General features: G+C 39.3%; 2 protein-coding genes across 3 annotated transcripts in view; one reads left to right on the top strand and one right to left on the bottom strand.

Moving 5' to 3' along the window:
* Positions 1-16,899, bottom strand: part of ACMSD (aminocarboxymuconate semialdehyde decarboxylase) — a 46,416-nt gene extending 29,517 nt beyond the window's left edge. Inside the window, exon 1 of the mRNA XM_061354298.1 lies at positions 16,776-16,899. Within this exon, the coding sequence (XP_061210282.1) occupies positions 16,776-16,880 (105 nt within the window). The 5' untranslated portion in view covers positions 16,881-16,899. The remainder of the gene's footprint in view (positions 1-16,775) is intronic.
* A 309-nt stretch (positions 16,900-17,208) lies between these two features.
* TMEM163 (transmembrane protein 163) overlaps positions 17,209-21,521 on the top strand; it is a 99,157-nt gene continuing 94,844 nt past the window's right edge. For both annotated transcript variants that reach the window (XM_061354302.1, XM_061354301.1), the window contains exon 1: positions 17,209-17,615. In XM_061354302.1, coding sequence (XP_061210286.1) covers positions 17,459-17,615 — 157 coding nt within the window. In that variant the 5' untranslated portion in view covers positions 17,209-17,458. The remainder of the gene's footprint in view (positions 17,616-21,521) is intronic.

Genomic DNA, 21,521 nt, shown 5'->3' with positions numbered 1-21,521 from the left:
TTGCTGAGAAGTTTGGCTTTTTAGGTTAGATGTGATGCTGTACTGATGCATCTCTGACGTTTCCAAGAGCTAATCTATTAAATTTGCATAGTGAAACTTCATGGGTGTACAAGCTCAGGATGATGCTCATTGGGTGTTCTCTTTATTAGACCTGCCCCAGCTGCCACAGTTGTGTCACTAAAATTTGTAGTGTAAAAGTAGCCAAGACTGCTGACGCTTTTGGCAGCACACTGTACTGCTTTGTGACTACTAGCCTAGCAAGAGTTCTGATGAATCACACCATGGTGAAAACAAACAACGTATCCGATGCCAAATTCCTGACCAGTGTTCTCTGTTGCATAAGTTAAGCTGTAATAAATCCTCATTTATTTTCAGGTTTCTAGAAAATATTACACAGTTGAAACTCAACTAGTATTTTAAATAAAAAGAAAAAACATGGCTATCTTACAAATAACATTAACTATTTTCTTAATACACCGTGACTGCAATTATGAAATTTACAATTACCATTTATCTTGAACAGAAATGTTCTATCAAAAATGATAATTAAATAGGTATTTTTCAAAATGTAAATACAAATAAAATGGAATTTTTTTTTGATGTGTAGACACAGACAAATAACAAAGACTTCATTTAAGCACATATCAGGCCAAGTGTCACTCTTGTGCAGTGGGAGCAACTAGACAGATATGAGTAGTATAAATGTGGGCCAGAAAGAACAGATGGAATAAAGCTTACAGATACTGATATCAAAAAGTCATAATTTTCAAGTTGATACCTATTGTAACATCCGAGATAGTTGCAAATATTTAGAAGGTTGGTGTCTGAAATAAATAAGTAGTAACTGTTGCCATATGTTGTCCTAATGATTTTTTTTCCTGTGTGCCAGATACACAAATCCCCACCTTTCTCTCCTTGCAGAGGCCTCTCTGTGCCACTGGGGGTATCTGAATTTTGTGGATAAGAATGGTCTTCTCAGAGCTTTGACTACTTATGGAAGGAAGCCAAGGAACCAACAGAAAAACCTAGCTTCTGAATTTGTTCAGCTGCTTCAACAAATTCCTGCACCTGCCTCTTGAACTCTGCAGAAGTGTGCTTATGCCTCCTCTGTGCTACTAGGTGTAGGCTAATGAAACAGGCTTATTTCTGGGTCATCAAGGTCTGCTTGAGCATGAGGTTTTACGTTTAATCATTTTTGAGTAGCTATGAACCCCTGTCACCAAAGAGATCTTCTGCAAAGGACTAGAGATGAAACCCTGGCTCCCACTAAACATTGTACAGGTAGTTAGACATGGCTTTAAACTGATGATGCATTTACAGAGTTTCTGAGAGGCAGGAATGTTGCTATCTGTAGACCACAGCAGTAAGTGCCAAAGCAAAGACCCTTCCAACTATGCAGATGTTTACAATGTAAATATTTAGGGTTTAGTACTGCAGCTGCATTTATTCATTCATCTGGAGGAGGGAGCTTGGCAGAGGAATGCCTCCACAGAGGATTTCTGGAGCCTGATTTCACTTGCTGAGTTCAGATACAAACATTTTTCTGTCTTTAACTTTCAGGATTTATTCTTCCACATACATTAATTCCAAGATAGAATTTATGCCTCAAAATTGTTTCTTTTGAAATTTACAAAATACTAAAATTATGGACCAGAGTGAGAATACAGATTATCACAAGAATTAAGAAAAATGCAATATATTAAAGCTTTTACTCATTCCACTTCTTCCACAGAAGCCATACCAGCAATCAAAGCCAACTTTTGGCCACCTTAATACAAACATCTAACAGAAAATGATGTCAGTTGGAAAAAACACTGTCGCTGGGGGGACTATGAGTCAGTCATGATACACCAACTCTCCCACTGGCGTTGTCCTTGAGTGAAGACTAGCATTGTGGAGGCTTGTGTGATGGTTAGCAGTGCTTCAAGCAAATCTAATATGAATACTGCTGGAAGTACTGCTGTATTGTTTGGTCACAACTGAGTTTATGGCTGAATCAGAAGGTGATACTACATATAGGTCAGACTACATTTCTGTAATGCAGAAGAGGACATACTGCTGTTCCACAGGCTCAGAACTGTTATTCTGTAGAGGTTTACAGAGTATCTTATTAGCAGTTCATTGTATTAAGATAACTTCATGAGTAACTCTTCAACATTATGCAACCTTTAACACAAAAAAAGTATTACTAGCTAAACCAAGTTGATTTAAAAGTGATATGCAAACTGCAAAATTCTGACTAATAAGTGTTAACCAGGCAGCAAAACTGGTACCTAATTCACTTTGCAATTTATCTGATCATTTCTTTTCAGCTAAAGTGACAAATGCTTAGATTTTTGATATGTGAATATATACAATGGGACTATAGAATCATAGAATCATTTAGGATGGAAAGGACCTTTAAGATCACTGAGTCCAGCTGCTAACCTAGCACTGCCATTTCCCTGGGCAGCCTGTTCCAGTGCTTGACAACCCTTCTGGTGAAGAAATTTTTCCTAATATCCAATCTATCACTAATCTTCTGTCTGAAGATTTCTTTTTTTTTTTTGTTTGTTTGTTTGTTTTACACTAGAAGTCTCAAAAAGAAAAACCTGGTACAAATATTAAGTTGGTCTCCAAATGAAAGCTCCATTCCAAACCAGAAAATCAAATAAGTAATATTTCAAAATGCTTATGGATTTCAATCTGTTGTTGACTAAGAAATGATTCGGAAATATGCAGTAAGACATTTACATAACAGGTAAATAAGTATAATTATATACATGGTTAATGTGTTCACTTACTTCAAGTTCTAGCATGAGAGTGGCTAGGAATTGGATTACTTTAGTAAACCAACCATGACAAGTAACATAAGACTGTGTATTAATATCACACAACACCTCCGGAAATAATGGTTTAATCACAAGAAGAGTTTGTAAGTCCTGGTCATTTTTACAAATAATTACTACCCCAAAGCCAAATCCATCACTGACTAGAAAACTCTATGTATTATGGTGGGCCATGACTGAATTTGGTCACTCAGCTCTGATCATCTTATTTTAGCCTGTGAGTTTCACAAGTGGAATAGGAAAGAATATTATCCGTTGTATTGTCTTTTCTCCTTTAGAAAGCTACTTATTAACATTTACCGTGGCTTTTAAGAAAGATTTTTATTTCCTCAGTAACATACCTCCAGTTTGCCTCTCCTGGGAATGGTCAGTTCTAAATGGAAAGATGTGTTTTGGTTCACACCCACTAATAAATATTTAAATTTGTGCTTAACTTGAAAACACAGTAGGACCACTGGAATTGGTAGCACTACTAAGTTAAGCAAATGCTAATTGCTGCATCCATATCCGAGTTTTAACCTCAACTCTGCTTATACTTACATGCAACAAGCTCCATTAACAATTACGTGCACACAAAGACAGCACAGAAAGAATGGCTTGAAGATTTATACTGAAAGCACTCTGAAGTGAGTTAAGATCACTAACTCAGACTCCACTGAAGAGTTATTTTGGTTGCATATGCTTTAGCAAGCATGAAAGCTCCACCAAGTTACAATCTTAAAAGTCTGTTTTCAAAAATGATTCAGTAAATTTATATTATGATCACAGCTAAACAATCATGTGAGCCACTTAAAAAAACCCCAAACTTCTCACAGAGGAGCTTGTAAAGTGCACTTTGATTTACAGTGTATGCCATAAAAAATCCAGACCAAAGACTTAATCCAATGGAACTGCCAATTTATGTAGCACTAAGACTGCAACTTTAATTATTTTCTCAACTATCATACTTAGTTTTCCTGTCTTATTTTAATTCCAACAGCTTGAATTTAACAACATCCTCTCAGGATGAACAACCTTCTTCACAAATACTAAAAGATCCATGACTTTCTGACTGTGTTTAAGTGTACTTATTTTCTTGATTTTTTTTCTCTATTTGCTGGAAAATATTAAGAAATTTACACTTTTTTGGTCATAGCTACAGCTAGGACTGTACTGCAGGTACATCAAAATATCTGTGTTTGCTTCCGAGTGTGAAGGTCATAAACAAGGCCACTTCCTAATTGAGGTGTATTTTCTCTTTGAGGGCATTGCCACTCATCTTAAACTAATATTTCATATTAACTTTCCTATGATCTAAAAATATTGCAGAGGCTTTAGAAATAATTTATTATAATTAATCAGTTTGAACCCAACAGAAAGCTCACTGAAGTTATCAGGAAATCCAGTCTTTTTAGAAAAGATGGATCAAGTAATGGTTCAGAAAGCAGTTTTGAGCCACTGTAAAGACAAACCACTTTAAATGAAGAATTTAAATGAGGTAAACTTTGCTCAGAGTTCAGTAATTAAGTGCAAGGGCAGTTTACAGTGCCAGTTCTGGATTACTTCTGATTGTCCACGTCAGCATGATGCCTCAGAAAAAGAGAACTCTGTTCTAAATCATAATTTGTTATTAATGTTTGTGCAGCTCACTCTGAATACTACAGGTTGCAATTTGTAGTGTACTAAAACAGAGCACCAAACAGTGATTGCAATATACACCTAGAGCACTCATTTCATATTGACTGAAATGGATTTTGCCTTTTGGTAAATGACGCAAGCTTGTGCTCTCTGATTTTGTGGCTGACACAGCAATGTCAAAGTACAACTGGGTTGAACTGTTGCTAAGTACAGTGGATTTGCAGTGAATATTTTACACATTCATATAGTTCACTGGTTGATGAATGGGTCTTAAAATTCCTTTGTCTCCAGTAATACAGCATTTTTAGGAACAAAAAAAAAGACATGCTTCCAAATATCCATTTTTCTAACTTGAGCAAGCAAGAGATGATTGCTGATCTCCGCAGTTATGTTCTTAAACTGCATATATTAAAATCTCCTGGGGGCCTGGATCACTACCAGTTGGAAGGCAATGTAGAATATGCACTTCAGATAGTGGGTTGTGTGTCAGTTTTCAGTAGATGCTCACCACTTACCAAATAATAAAGGAAGTCCTTATCACTAACCTTTTTCATAAGAAAATCTGCTAATTAGTAATAAGATTTGATACCACCTGTGGAGCTCTGAAGTTTTGGATCCTAGTAATAAAATACACGTGCTTATAAAAATTAACCAATAATATAATTAACGTTAAGAAATTTCTAATATTGTCAACCAGCTAAAACCTACATTCAATCTCTTCATCTCAAGTGACAAAAGGAAACTAATTGCTCTAATTTAATGGAACTTGCAGTTTGCAGTTTATAGGCACTTCAACAATACAACTGAAATATAGTTAAATTACTTGTTTTATGTGGTTCTCCACAGCTCACTCAAAGTCTCAGAATTTGTTTCATTCTCATCTGTATGATATACTTTGTGTGTACTGCCTCTTTCAGACACTCACCTGCTTGCTAGGGAGCTGGCCAGGAAGTAGCAAAGGAAGGCCACTGCAGGAAAGACGGATGCTCTTCCATGTTCCCATGGAAACTTTATATTTAAGACTTTTATTGGGTTGTTGGGTGGTTTTTACTTTGTTTTTTCCCTAATATAAAAGCTATGTACCGTATCCTTTCAGAATCTCTATCATAAAATTTTGTATGGGATCGCTAACAGTTAATTTCATCTGGGTGGAGAAAACAACAGCATATCTATATCCAAGTTTGCAAAAATTCTTTATTCTGATAATCTATCCTCATTGGCTGCTAAATAAAAAAATGCTCATATGGGGGCTCTTTATTTAAAAAGAATGTTTAGCATTGCAGCTTTACTTAAGACACTTCCTATTCCTTCAGTTGAAGCCATGTAGACAGAAAGGAAGCAATTTGCAGCACTGAAGTCACTCTTTAAATGTTAAAAGCAGTTTTTATTCCAAAACGTGCATTCACACAGGATCAGATATTGTTGCCATGGCTGACTTCCTTTATTGCTTTGAGTAAATCCATATTTGATGCATTAAGGGTGGATTGGGTTACTGTTAGGTAGAAGGAAATCAAGAGATTTGAAGCCACAGTCCTCTAACAATGAACAGAGTAAGAGCAAGCACAGTAGATAAGTTCATATTTTCTATATCTTTAGCATTTGCAATTATAATTTAGCTCATAAATTAACTTGTAGTTAATGCATAATGCCATCTAGTGGAAAAATCAACAAGCATGGATACAAGTCTGTCTGGATATCCCATGCAACATGAATCTAATTAGTGTTACAACCACTTGATAGTTTTACCACTGAATTGAATTTAAAGCAAAAGAACTATAACTTAATTTTCAAAACATCCATAAAAAATTCTTCCCCAAACGTAAGTATCTTCCAAAGATATTTTACTCAAGATATGCAAAACAAGCTGAGTGAACTTGTATTTATCATGACTGTGGGATGTGAAAAAGACCTTGGAAGGCTCTGGATTTTCTTTCCCAGTTAAATTTTATTTAGAGGTTGAACTTTTTGGTCAACAGAATTATACACACTTCAAGATGATAAAGGAGACAATTCAAAGAAGTTTATTGATACATTTGCCAGAACAACCTGTAATTCCAGAGTTTCAGAATTAACGATCTTCCTCTCTATAATAGGAGGTCACTTTTCTATGCCTATAGATGAAAAAAGGAGACAGTTTTTCACTGTCTCTAAAAATCAAAGTTATATAAAGGAAATGGGTTTGTCATAAAAAGCAGAATAAGGGGCCTAGAGAGACCATCTGTATCAGATAAGTAACATACTCCACTAATAGCTCTTCTAAAATCCACAGGAAGGAATATTTTAAGAGGATTAAGTCATCAAAATTTTATCCTTCGTAAAAACATAGCACTTACCCTTTATTGGTGAAATAACCTGCTCTTAGGCCTGAATTAGCACTGTCTCTAGACCTCTGCACATTTTGTATCAATGTATTTTGATATTACTTAGCTTATCATTTATTAGTTAAAACCTCAGTGTTATTTACCCCCCCCCCCCCCTCCCCCGATGTCTATAGTGGGTGAATCATACAACTGTGGACCTGTGGAGATCATTTAATTCAACTCTCTTCTCTGAGAAGGACTCTAAGCATCACTATACCAGGTTAGCTGTGGTTACCTGTGGCTTTTTGCTAGCTGAATTTAGAAATCCTGGAAGTGGGAAGATTTCACCCCTTTCTCGGTAACCTCTTCTAGTGCTGCACTAACATAATAGTGAAGAATATTTTCCTAATGTCCTATTCCAACCTCTCAAGTCACAGTTTGTGAGCACTGGCTCAGGCCATCCATTCTTATGCTGCTGCTTATTTTTCCTCTTTGGTTTTGAAAGGGAAGAACATGCAATTCTATTGAAGTAAAACAGGTTTTTGACAGAAGAATAATGGAAAAAATGTTATGGGCATGAACTGATTGTGTGTGTCTAAATTCTCAGTCTCCATGCAAAGCTCAAATCAGCCAAGATAACATAACAAAGATGCATAACGAAGTTGAAAAAGTGTAACAGCTAAGAAGCAAAATGCCAGATCTATTTTAGAATTAAACAACAACTATATTCAAACATTATTAACCTCTGACAGTATTGACTGATATAAGTGCTTTTGGCTACTCCAAAAGCAGAAACCAGGCTCCTCTTTTACATGAAGCATTCAGTGGATTGGTAAGAATACTTTACAGCTGGAACTGACACAGCAAGGCCCTTATCCTCTTCACGTGTCTGTGCTATAATATTAGCCTACTTGTTAAAAGTCCATCTGATTAAAAAACTTGTCACCTTATCCCTTGCATCTTTATATCACCTTCATCTGCATGGTTGCTGACATGGATGGCATGGAGCACAGATGTGGACAAGGCACAGACACTCTACTATAATTCCAGACTTGAGCTTCTAAAACCCGTAACCCAGCTCTGACATGAGCTGCATCAGTTCTAGCAGTTCAGATCATTGACAGAATGACCACCCTGAGCAGTGTAGAAGATCATAGAATCATAGAATAGTTTGGGTTGAAAGGGACCTTCAAAGGTCATCCAACTGCACGATGAGCAGGGACATCTTGAACTAAGACAGGTTGCCCAGAACCACATGCAGCTTGGCCTTGGATGTCTCCAGGGATGACACATCCACCACCTTTCCAAGCAACTTGTTCCAGTATTTTACTGTCCTCGTAAGGAATTCTTTCCCCACATCCAGCATGAATCTTTCCTTGTTTAGTTTAAAACCATTACCACTCATCCTATTGCAACAGGCCCTGCTAAAAGTCTCCTCCCATCTTTCTTATATGCCCCTTTTAAGAACTGAAATTCTGCAATAAGATCTCTCCAAAGTCTTCTCTTCAGGCTGAACAATCCCAACTCTTTCAGCCTTCCCTCATAGGAGAGGTGCTCCATCCCTCTGATAATTTTTGTGGCACTTGTCTGGATGTCTCCAACAGGTCCATGTCTTTCCTGTACTGAGGACTCCAGAGCTTGATGCAGGACCCCCGGTGGTGTCTCACCAGAGCAGAGGGGGAGAATCATCTCCCTTGACCTGCTGGCATACATCCACCTGCAGTGCCAGGCAGAGCTGTCAAGCCTCCTACACTGATCTGAATCTCAGGCAAATTGTACACTCCTGGCCAATACTGCCTTACAGCCAAGTCTGTATGTCCTGTACTTACGGTATACTACCTTGGTTAACTGCCTGCTTGGGAGCCCCACCTACTAAATTCAGATTGCAAGTCCAACCTATGATTCACCAACCAGCAGGGCAAGATATAGAGCTGGTATTATGAAGACAGCAATTAAATATTTCTAAGCAACAAGCTGAGTCTCAAATGAAGAATTACATTTGTACAATTTGTACAAATGTACAATTTGTACAATTTGTACAATTTGTACATTTGTTCCACTTAAACCTGAGAAGAAACTTCTTCTCAGTGAGGGTGACGGAACACTGGAACAGGCTGCCCAGGGAGGTTGTGGAATCTCCTTCTTTGGAGACATTCAAGACCCGCCTGGACACGTTCCTGTGTAGCCTTATCTAGGTGTTCCTGCTCCGGCAGGGGGATTGGACTAGATGATCTTTTGAGGTCCCTTCCAATCTCTAACCTACTGTGATACTGTGATACAACCTACTAAAGTGAAACTGGGGTGATTCTCGGATCTGAAATAAACCCACACTTGAGTGCTCTTGCTTCTTTTCTTCTGCTAGCTGACTGCTGCTGAATTTCTTTATAGAAATAAACTTTATAGAAAGAAATTATTTCTGTTGCGACACAAAAAAAATCCTATCTGACCTAAATAAGGCTTGGAGTTGATGCAGCCTGAAAAGTCATTTAATGATTCAAAGCTTGCTAACAAATCATGCACTAAGATCCTAAATATGACAAAAACCAGACACATAAAACAAAGTCACTTTGATACAAAGATAAGAGGCTATAGAAAGTTTCCTTTAATTAAACAAACTGGTGAAAAAAACAGGCACTTTTGGACACACAAACCCTTCCTGTACACCTGGCTAGACTTTCTGAGCCTATTACTTGGAACTGAATTACAGTAGTTGGTTTAATAAAATATATTAATATTTTTTACAATCTTGCCTCAGTTTGCCTAAATTCAGAAGTACAACTATATTTAATTTACATAGTCCAGTGACAGCTGTGATAGTCAATGGATAAGGTAAAATGAATCCACATATATAAATTTTATCAGTAAAATAAAGCTCTTAAAATACACATTTTCTAATAAAATGATGTGACAAGTGACACTTCCATGGCTGCTGACGCATCCCAATACTGAAAATCTGTGTAGTCTCGATGGTGAGAAGGAAGCTGCCTGCATTACTATATGACTGCCTGTCCCTTCATTACTTTTAGGCACCATGAAAAGTTTTAGAGAAAATCTGAAAGATGCAGAAATTGAATTTTATCATAATCCGATTAAATCATATGGCTGATGTCTCCCTCTTTATTTTTGATTACAGGACAATTTTATTGCAATAGAAGTTCAAAATTTCACTGACATTTTGAATTCCAAACTTCAAATGCCTTTAAATCTGAATTGTACTGGTTGCTTAAAAAGGCTTTCAGAGGTGAAGTATGTTTAACACTTTTTCATTCTATAGAGAAATGTGCTGCCTCAGTTTCCTAAAAATGCTCCTTTTCCTTGAAAATTTGTTCGATCTAATAGCCTTGCACAACTTTGCATCTCTGCTAAACGTAATATGAATGTTCTAGTTAGTTGTTAAGCAACTACCCTACCTATCTGTTATAAATTCAAATCAAATAGCATTCACTATGGACAGAAAAATGGCAGTACTCACAGCATGTTTCAGCATGCTACATCAAACAGAGATCTGCTGCCTTTGCTACTGCTGCACATAGAGAAAGGCTTGGCTGCAATGGAATATAAACTTTTGTGGTTGAATTCCACAAGAAAAATTACTTCCACTCCTTCTTATAAGAAGAATCCCATGAATTCTATGATTCACTCCCTTAAAATTACAAAAGAGACTGTCCCCGTCTCTGTATTTTTCCCACTGCCCACTGAAAATTTTTATCAAAGAGGATGAGAAACAATGAATATATCATGAAAATAAAGGATGCAGACACCTATTAAGGCTGCTGTATATGTTGATGATGTTATTTTTGCCTTTCTCAAAAATTAGTATCTGAAGAATGTAATCATTTTATCTAAAGCATCTTCCATTAAAATGAAATATTCAAACTCAACTGCATGCCAGAACTCAGGAAACTAATTCTATTTCCTCCAGGAAAAAAAAAAAAAAAAGAAGCAGCAGAAACTAAACCAATCAACCAAGGAACATTAAGTGTTTAACAGATTCAACTAGGTACTTGAGAGTTTATGTCCATCAAAGCCTAGAAAGGTTAAATGATTTTAAGTGTCAAACATATGCTTGATCAGATGTAAAAAAAAAAAAGTAAAAAAATCCAACTAGCACATAATAAAATATGAATAGTGTCCTGATTATGAAGAACATGTTTTGCAAAATATTAATTTTGGCTGGGGCTAGCATTCTTTTTTTTCCAAACACTTCCTATAATCGTCTTAGCTAAATACTCAAGCTGGAACGTACAGAACCCTAGTGACAATTCACTTGGTGTAAGAAAAGGATAAGGTACTCTTTTCCAACTCGTTAAACAATATGGATTTGGTATTCAAAACATCACAAATATTATCAAACAACTCATAGGTAAAGTGAGCTGTGGAGTACTTAGTTACCAGTAGAGTAGAAACAATATCAATCTTACTGCAATAGGTTAGAGAAAAGTCAGTCCCTCAAATACTGATACCTGGTCTTTTGATAAAAGATCAAAATACAGCAAGAAAAAAAAAAGTTACTCTTCTGCTGCTGACACTAATTATGAAGGAATAAAATATGAACCCAAATCACAATTACAATTTAAAATATTGGAAGAGAAAATAGATGCAAGTTGGGTACTATTCCTCATAAAATCTATCAGATCTGTTTTCTGACACAGGCAAATCCCATAAGTAAATGAAACTAGTTCCTTTTCTCATTAAATCCTTACCTTCAAGGTAGGGATTATGACTTAAAACTTTTTTTAATGCATAAGGTTAAATGTATAAAGTATAAATATTTCATAAATGCACGAGTCTAACCTGACTAGGAAACAAAGATGTGTCTACTATGGCATACAGCCTTCTTAACGAAACTTAGGTCTGACATCTGGGAAAAAGCCTTGGTAGACAGGCACACCGGGAGTAATGGTCATTGGCTTGGCAAAAGGAAAAGTGACCCAATCTGTAAATAATAATAATAATAATAATAATAATAATTAGTAGTAGTAGTAGTTTTGTGATTTCTGTATTTCACATCATCTCATGGTTAATCATATAAACTTAATGGAAAATTGTGTATAAATTCTGCAAAGATACAGGAGAAAACATGAAGTTATGCAAATACATTGGAAGTGTCTGGCAATTAAGAAGCTTTCGGATAGGAATTATCATCAAGTAATTGTAAGTAATAAGATTGGTTTATTACAAAATTATACTGACTTTTGCTTCCTAGGAATTTCCTAGCTTGCTCTCTTTTCTTTGATGCACAAGTGAAATCTCAGCTGTTTATGCTTATGTCATCTTTTAGGCTATGGTTAGTCTCTCACTGGAAGAAAGATCTCTCCACGTAACATGGGAAGCGGGGGGGTTGGGAGGGGGAAGGAGGAAAAGGAAGAAAATTATTACTTAACAGGTTGCTACCTCCTTAAAATTCAGTTAATTTTCCCTTCCATTCCTCTTCAATACTCATGAATATTAGCAATGAAATAAAGCCACTGTCAAATAAGTGAGTTTTACTCAGTTTCATAAAAAATGGAAACAAAATGTCTTCAGTGGTATGAAGAAATATCATTGTTTGGAATAGGGGCATGTAGTCTTGCATGAGTGCATAACACTTCTTTGAACAAACTAGTACGTTTATTTTTTGTGGGTAAACTTTTCGAGTTAAAATTGTCATGTAAATATGGAAGACAAAACCAGCCTTTAAAATACTTTCAAGATGGAAAGTGCGCACTGTGAAGAATCTTTTTCAAGATCTTCTCCTCACTTTAAAATTACGTATTTTGCATTCTATAATTTCACTCCTCCTTTGTTGTCACAATGGAGTTTATTAATGCTTGTGGCTCTTACCAGGTTTGGTATTCTTTGCAAATATGATTCTAGAACAACATCATACAAAAGAAGAGTAGGTGCTTATCTGAGGTGTCATCAATTACTTACCAAGGTCACCTCATGCTGTGTTCTCTGGGAATCATATTATCGGCACTTTTTCATAGCCTGAAGGAAAAGATACTGAATTATCATATTCTTTTTTCAAAATAACATTCTGAATCAATTTCAGACTTTGGTCCTAGAGGAGTAACACTGAAAACTGTCTATAGGGATGACCTTTACATGACTGATGGCTGCCTATCCATTTAGAATTGGATTGGTACGTGGTTTTATTTTGGGTGTATCTCCTGTAAAACTGAATGATGCCATTACCTCCTTCTGTAGTTCCATGAAAGGCATACTGATAAAAGTAAGAAGTGAGCATTTTCTTCTGAACGTCAGCCATGAGACATCTGATAGGCCAAACTAATAAACCATGCCGGCTTACACTAGCACTCCCTGATACTGCAATACAGTGCCAGAGACAAATATAGCATTTTGTTGCCAGAAAAAGAGAGTTTTGTTTGACTGGTGACAGTATCATTATCTTGCTGTTACGCCTCTAAACTTACTAAAAAATAATTGCTGGGCCAGCTGATCAACTCTTTCCAAATATGCAACACTGCTCTTAAATTAAGTGCTGCACTTATGATGATGGTCAATACGGAACATTGACTAGTTAACATCAATGAAATCAAGCATCAGGAGCCTCTGAATACACCACTGTGTTCTGCTAATTCAAGGGAAAACATTCCAGTCAGTAGTGCTGAAAAGGAAAACCAGAAAGTCCAGAATAGAGGCAGCTCTCGTATCTAGAATGACAAATGAACATCTAATGCCAACATATCCAAACTTGCTTACAATGAAAATGGATTTATTTCTATTCCACATAAACTGAAGAGGAATAACCAGTGTTCTACTTTCAAACAGCGACCACTTCCTCACTGATGAACCAGGACCTGTTTTGACAGTGTTGCCCACTGGCTCTACTTTGCAACATACTACTCTTTGCCATTCCATAACGGCTGCTGATGGTGAATAAATGGGAATAACCTTTAAGTGAAACAAAGGGACTGTAACTTAGGAAAGTAGCCCAACCTACTGCCCAGATATTGCTTATTACCTCAGGAAAAGGTCTACCTTGGAAAAGAATAAAATTACGGACCTAATAAAATTTTCACCAAATGTAATTGAAGTTCTTTCTCTGACTTTGCTGAGAGTTAGGGTGGCCTGGAGGCAGAATCTCAAATCTGATTAATATTTTTCATTTATTCAATAGAAGGAAAGAGGAAGAGCACACACACAGAAAAAAAAAAAAAAAAAAGAGAGAACAGAACCACCACAAATAACCACAGCTAAACAATATCACAGAAAAATACAGGTGACGGAAAACAAGGTACGTTATCTGTTGTTGCTGTGGTGCAAGCGACCTCCACCCTTTCTGGAATCACCTCTCTCTGGAAGGCAAAATATTATGGAAATTACAGGCAGTTCCAACCAAGAACAAAGTTTTACAAGTGTGTATTAATCTTGCAGCAGCCAGAGTACGGGATGGCATCAGTCTATTTAGGTTGAATGCGGAGATGTGGCTTTTTTTTTTCTTTGTTTTTAAAATGCATTTCAGATTGTCCTTATTCATATCCAACAAAAGAGGATTTTGAGGGGCCAAGAAATACAATCATACAGTAATATAGCTATTAGGGTCAGGCCTTTTTCTTTTCATTGACTTTGCCTGAAGGCTTCCTACAGAAGAAGTCCAACAGGGCTGGAAAACAGGATCCATGTCTTTAAAACCCTAGTCCTGTATCTTTATCCAAAGTAATATACTTTGAGTTAAAGACATGTCATGAGAAATAAGAGGTGATGCTGGAAAGCAGCTTCCAGCTGCTATGATACGTCAGTCTTTCTGCTTTTAGTAGCTATCTTATATGAATAATCGTTGGATCTGAAAGGCCCTTCATTGTGGATCTGCTTAATGTTTTGAATTTGTATTTGCTAAATGCAGAGTATATCCCTTCTCACGTGAGGCCATGTTTGAAAGCACTGAAGAGTCATTTAAAGAAACTATAATACTCTTTGCAAGCCTCATATTCTTTGCTACAGACTGAACACTATAGCATTTATACAAATAGACACAGCTGCAGCCCCTGCCAGACACAGTTTTATTTAAGAATAGCAATGGAGAACAACTAAAAGAAAGAAAAAGGAACATATTAAAGTTTAAAACTTGTTGTTTGCAGTTCCTAGTTGCTGGTTTCTTTCAAATCATTTGCAAACCTACCCCTTTCACCTCCTTTTAAAGAAAGGAATTAGGAAATCTCCAGGCACTTTACTCTTGGGTTGATTTCTGAAAGTTTTTAGAATGCACAATAGCGTAGAGAGACTTACAGAAAGGAGGTAGTGTCCATTAAGAGTCACTAGTCAAGTTTTCAATTATGCAAGGAATAAGAAAGTTCCTTCTGGAATGGACTGGGTACAGACTTATTTCCCTAGAAGAGGAAATAACTTGCAGTAATTGCATTCAGGAGCATTCTGTCTATAGCAGCAGTTTTGAGGGATTGTTCATGGCTTGTACTGGCTGCACTCCGCATCCTAAACTGATTCACCAAAGGTTACTGTATCCCTGCCTGGTCTTGAAAAGCGATTTGGTCCCAGTCCCTTGTCTTTGATCAGGTTACAGAATTGGTTCTACTTATTTAAGGGTTTTCACTTCACAAACACATTTTATGTCATAGACACAGCAATCTATTACTTATGGCAAGCAACAAAATGTATTTGCTACTTTTTACTTGTCTCTCACATGCATACACATACAGATCTTCTCTCATATCTTGCAGGTTCAAGTTCACAAGAGCTTAATAAACAGCCCATAAAGGAAATAACCATATCTATTTTATAGAGTTACTAGTTTCCAACCCCTCCTAACTCAGCCCAAACCCCAAAACCCCAAGTGAATTCTCAAAAGAACTCACTTGTGTTAGTTTATGCACATAAGAACCTCTTTTGACATTGACATCAAATAGGCACTTTGTAATTTACTATCCATTTCATGAGGAAAAAAGAAAATACTTTCGATGTTGCTTGTACTCATGCCAATCCAGAGCAAGAGCTCTGGGATCATTCAGCAGGGTAGGCTAGCTAAGGGTGAAGATGAAATTTAAGCAAGAGGCATGAAGACTTCAAAACCATTTCATACAGTAGGTATGGCAGACTACTCAAAGAAATCATTGGATTAGGTAAAGAGAAAACACCAACCTCTCACGCCACAACAGCATCTCCATTCCACAAGGCTGCTAGAATGCAAATCAGTTTCTAAACCGGTATCTTGTGTCACTTATGTCAACATTTTTTTATATTTACTTTTTCAAATAGTTACTGCCTTAAAATACAGCTAAAAGATTTTGCAGATTAGCATACAATATTAAGAAGCATAAATTAACATTTTGGTAGTAACGTTTCACTAATCATTCCCAAATAGGCGTTACTAAAATACTGAAAAACTTTTAAGGCTGACATCAGCAAGATTCTGACAGTTGATATGTTAGCATAAATATTAATTTCCTCCTGGCATATCCATACTCCCCAGATTTGCCAATTTCTCAAAAGAGAAATGGAACACCATCTTCATCTAAGTTAAATGGGGATTATATCCATACATATCAGCTGAGGATCTGGGCTGCAAAATCTAATTGTCTTCTGTCATTTTCCTAGACTCAAGTCAGAATAAAATTTATTTGCGTGCTAGTAAACAAGCAAATGTGAGACTGTGCTAGCACAGAAAATGCTTGTTTATTTGCACCTCTCTAGTCATTAGAAACCAGTGGAGAAGAAAGCAGCTCTAGCACAGAGGTATCTGTAAAATTATTCAATTTTTTCACATTTCTGTTCTCCTAACATTTTAATTGTTTCCCTGCACTCTTCTGCAGCCCTAGGAGCAGCAGGTGAGCGAATCAAGAATAGCCCTGAACACTAGTAAGCCTCCAGCTCTAATCCTATGCTTCAGTGTGAGATGGCTGTATGTTCTAGGCCATTTTTTAAGCTAAACCCAACTGTCAGCATACCAAAAGGTCAGTGCTGGGGATTCTGAGGTGCATATGTGTGGCAGTTCAGCTCTGACCCTGAAAAAGGGCTACAGTGAGTGGAGAACAAGCAAATCACACAGCAAAGTGGAGCGCTGGGTCTTTACCTGTGTGAAGGGAGGTGAGGCTGACAGGGCCTTGTTCCACAGTGGCAGCACCCACAGCCCATAGGAGCAGCGTTTGCTTCTCAGTCTTTTGCACTGGGGCTCCATGTTTAGACAGTCACTGGACAACTCTCTTCTCCCTGAGGGACTTGGTGTGGGGAGGAGGGAGAGAAGGAAGGCAAAGCCTGCCATGGTGAACGACGGCCTCCTACTCCCTCGGCCGAGCCCGGGATGTACCTTAAAGCCCAAGGTCCTACCGCGCCTTTCGCAAGTGGCAGCGGGCTCTCGAGGGCGAGAAGCCCCCGAGATCACTTCACCAGAGCCCTTCCCGCCACCTCTCCCGCCCCACACAGGAACAAACTGCCGCCCGGGCCCAGCCCCTGCCTCACTGCAGAGCAGGGCGCCGATGTCGGCGCCCGAGGCGCTCCCTGGGGCGGGGAGGGGACGGGCAGTACGGGGAGGCGGCACCGCGCTCCCACCTGCCCTCCCTCCGCCGCCGCCGAGGTTAGTGATGAGGCGGCTGGCGGAGAGCAGCCGGAGGAGTTTGTTTGCTGCCTGTCCTCGTCTCCCTGATGCTCTGAGCCGGAGTCTCCTCCTTTCCCTGGGCTCACACCCGGGCTGGATGCTCCGCTCGCTCCTCGCTTCGCTGCCACAGTCGCCAGCTGCTTCCCGCCGCCCCGCAAAACATGGAGCCGTCCGCTGCCCCTCTAGACACCACCCCGGACCCCGCCATCGTGCAGCCCCCCGGGGCCAGCCCGCCAGTGCCCCCCAGGGAGCAGCACCAGCAGGAGCAGCTGCGGATCGGGGACAGCGGGCAGTTTAGTGAGGGGCTAGAGGACAGAGGTGAGCACCTGCCTTCCTGCACGCTGCCCTTCGTGGCGTTACCTCCCCTGCGACCCGAAACGCCTAACACCCGACAGCTTTTCTTTTAGCCCTCTCCGCAGAACCCTGGCGCCTCGCTCTCCTAGACGCGTACCCTCCTCCCCGTTCCGCCACAGCAGTCCGTTTGCCCCCTGTTCCTCAGCCCTGACAGCTGCACACCGGCTCCTGTTCTCCTAACTGCCCCAGCCAGCCGCTCAGCGCTCGCAGCCGCCCGCCGCGCTCCTCAGCGCCCTGGTCTCCTCCAGACTCCCTTGCTGTTCCCCTCGACCCCGTCAGCCCCCGCCTCCCGCATCGTGAGGGCCTGCAGGCCCCGCTGTCGCCCTGACCTGCCGCCGGCTCAGCACCCCCCCCGGCCGCCTTCTCCTTAAGCCCGCAACGGGCGCTCGCTTAACATCCCCTCCCTCGCCGCCCTCGAAGCTTTTCCCCTTTTTAGCTCTGGTGCAAGAGAAGCCACCCCACGGTAGCTTTCCAGTATTTTTATAAACTCTATTCATGGCTGCTCCCACCTCGCCGGAAAACTTGGCTGCCTGGCGGGGAGCGGGTAGCGGCGGGCGGGCGGTGGCACATGGCGCCGCTCACGCCCCACCTGCGAAGGGAGAGCCTGGGCCGAGGGCGCCGGCAGCGGCGGGGCGCCAGGGGACTCCGGGGAGGGGCAGGCAGTGCCAGCCAGCGTCAGGCAGTGCTGGAGGTCTGCTCGCCTCTGAGGTTACTTGCCGGCGGGGCTGGTGGCAGCCACCTCCCGAGCGGGGACATAACGGGGTGTTTCTGTGGTGGCCGCTGCAGGCAGACTAGGTAGTGAAGTAAGAGTGCTTACCTTACTCCTTGTCTTCCTTCTACTACAGTGTAATGCACTTCCACATAACTCGTGGTTGTGGTTTTTTTTTTTGTTATTATTTTTATTATTTGCCTAAATATCTGGCCGGGGATGGAAAGCTGCCCGCTTCCAAACCGTGATACTCTTTAATGTGAAGCACACCTATTTCAGGTATTTGTTACTAGCATGTGAGGTACTCACTTGCTGCCCGTAAGGACAGCTGCCATTTTAACCCTCCCCATTGCCTTGTCCTCCACAATGCCTCCAGGCTCCTCTTCCACATAATTTGTCTCCATTTTTTATTTCACATACAGGCTTTGCTTAATCTCTCTGTTGCCTTTTCTTTCTTTCTTTCTTTTTTTTTTGGCTTGTTTTCAGCATTCCTGAGTCCCTTGTGTTCTTGGTTTTCCTCCCATACTACGTAATCTCTGTATTTCCTTTTCTTTCCCTGGTTTTCCAAATGCTTGTGCCTGCTCACAGATCCTAGTGAGAAGTAGAGAAGTAAAGGGGAAGAGCAGTCACTGTCTTCTTTGACAGCTTTCAGTCATGCCTGGGCTGGGGACAGCCCTTTCTCCAGGGGCAGCCTTGTTTTCACTGCCAATGGCAGAGGACAGGCATTGAGACTGAGGGCAATTCGAGGCTTCAGTTCTGTTTAAATAATGGGAATTTTGATTATGGTTCAAACATGGGAGTTTGACTGCAGAAATTTGTAATTTGTGCTCAGTATAACAGAGCTAAAGATGAAAGCTGGCCCATTAGGTATTAAGGGTAATTCCAAAAGGAGACTGTGTCTGTCATACCTAACCTTATATCTCTTTCTAGGAGGGAATTGACACTAAGGCTGCTGACTTTATTTCCTTCTCTGACTTCATGGTATTTCTATGGCCCTTGCAGTAGCTTTCTTTTAGCCTTTCCTATAGTCACTGATTCCACCTACCGGGATAATTCCCAGTCATCGCAAGGGAAAATCTGGTATGCTTTTTGCAGGTTGTCCCTGTTGAAATTATTACAGTCTGTCCTTTTAGATTGTACTTTTCCTTATGATCCTTTCCAATGAATCATAGCAGATTCAATTATAGAGCTGATACTTCCATGTTTGCTAAAAATAAAAACTAACCCTAAATTTTGGAACAAGATATTTGCTCTTTAAGAGTCAGATTCAAAACCAGTGATAATTTTGTGGATGGGGTCCTTAAATTAACATCTTAGGTGAACAGTTTTTTTGTTAGCCTTATCCTTTCACAAATTATAACTTGACATTTTAAAATGATCCCTTAGCCAAATAGAAAAGTACTTCTGGTAAGTCAGCATATGGTAAAGAATATCCTAGAATCACTTCACAAATATGCCAAGCTTGTGTTCTGCAACTGTTAGGCAGGTTTTTTCTCCTGATCTTTTATGGGAAGAAAATCTGTTAATATGTGAAGGTATTGAAAGATAAAGGAACAATCCAGTGGCTTTAACCACCTCATCATCTTGTCTTTACCTTAAGGATATGTATGTGTTAAATAAATCAATGGCAATAAAATTTCTCAGTTTGTTAATTTCAGGGTGGAAAAAATTTATTAGTAAATGCAACCTTTTTATTTTTGTAGCAACACGAGTCATACTGACAGATTATCTTTCAGCCTCCTGTGGATGCTTAGAACTTGTTTTCTTATGGTCAGTGGAAAAAATATGGAGGTTTACCTTGTGAATTGTGTTGTTGTGTGTAAATTAATGAGCTGTTGTTGCTTCTAAATAATTGTCATGCTATGGGCTTGGTAGTCATGTTAATGACTTCGTGTTTTTGCGTGCCATCCCCTAGGACACTCGTAAGAATAATATGGTCTTTCTCAGGGGTGAAAATTGGAATTACAGAAAAATTATTTGAATTATTCTAGGAAGGAAGGGATCACATCTCTGACAGCTAGAATATGCCAGCCATTTTGAGAGAGAAACACACACATCAGAAGTGGTTCAGTTTTATAAGGATTGCGATCTGTGTCATATTGGACACGTGCTTGACATGTGAATAGTAATCAGCAGTGCTTCACTAGCTGTGGGACTCATTATTCATTTCCCAATTTAATTAGGATATTATTTGATTTATAAGCGTCAACTGTGTATGTTGGACTTCCAAGATAATAGTGAGCTGTAGCTGTGAATTACAGGATTTCTTTAAAGAAAGAAACAGGTGAGGATGTCTGTCATTCTGGTGTGTGTTTATTTGAGATTCGAGATATTGAGAATCAAAATTGGCTAAGAATATCTATTTTGTTTTACATTCCAACAAGATTTGAACTGTAATTTAAAATCCTTGGTTTGGGGAAGGGGAGCAAGAGGGGTGAGGACACAAAATGTAAGATGTGTATTCGCTATGCTTATATGAGTAGAAGTATCTCCTATATTTCAAGATGTATTGTTAATTACCTCATATCGGACAGCAGTTAAACTTTGCATCATTATATGTGTAGTAGCAGAATTTAGGCCAGACATTGGGTAGAGAGAAAAAAAATCACACAAATGAAAGCAGTCTATGTGAAAAATAGCTGTGCAGCAGCATCAGTAAAATACTCAAACCTTTCAGAATTGTCATCTGGCAGTTTTCATGCATTACATAGGCAGAGAATGCACATAATAGGAAACAAACATTACTTCACTATAGGGCTTAGTGCATGCAAGTTTGCAAATTCTTTTTTGCCATTCATAAGGAGGTGAGTGTGTAGCACAAAAGTGAGGTAATACTTTAATTTTTCTAAAAACACGGTATAAGCATGGAATTCCCACAGAAGCTTTCTGATCAGTCATAAAGAAACATTCTCTGCTTTACTGTACTTGAGGTGAAAAAAGCACCAAGAACCTTTCCAAGTCAGTGTGAATCCCACCCAATTATGCTAGGATCAAAATCAGTGGCAGAATAAAATTTGGTGGTTTGAATTGTTACCACCCCTGGATGCCTGCCCCTCTGCTGACACATTGCTGTCCCTGAGGCAGAGATGTCCGATTCCCTTCTGTATTGATTCCAATTGATTGCACTTTTCGGCCAGTATATTGCAGTCAGTTGAAATTAA

This window comes from Neopsephotus bourkii, unplaced genomic scaffold, assembly GCF_033783945.1.
Source record: "Neopsephotus bourkii isolate Nb327-2 ecotype Australia unplaced genomic scaffold, CSIRO-AGI_Nbou_v1 NB_730, whole genome shotgun sequence".
Classification (NCBI taxonomy): Eukaryota; Metazoa; Chordata; class Aves; order Psittaciformes; family Psittacidae; genus Neopsephotus; species Neopsephotus bourkii.
Note: the sequence above shows the minus strand (reverse complement) of the source record. Positions and strands in the feature narration are given on the sequence as shown.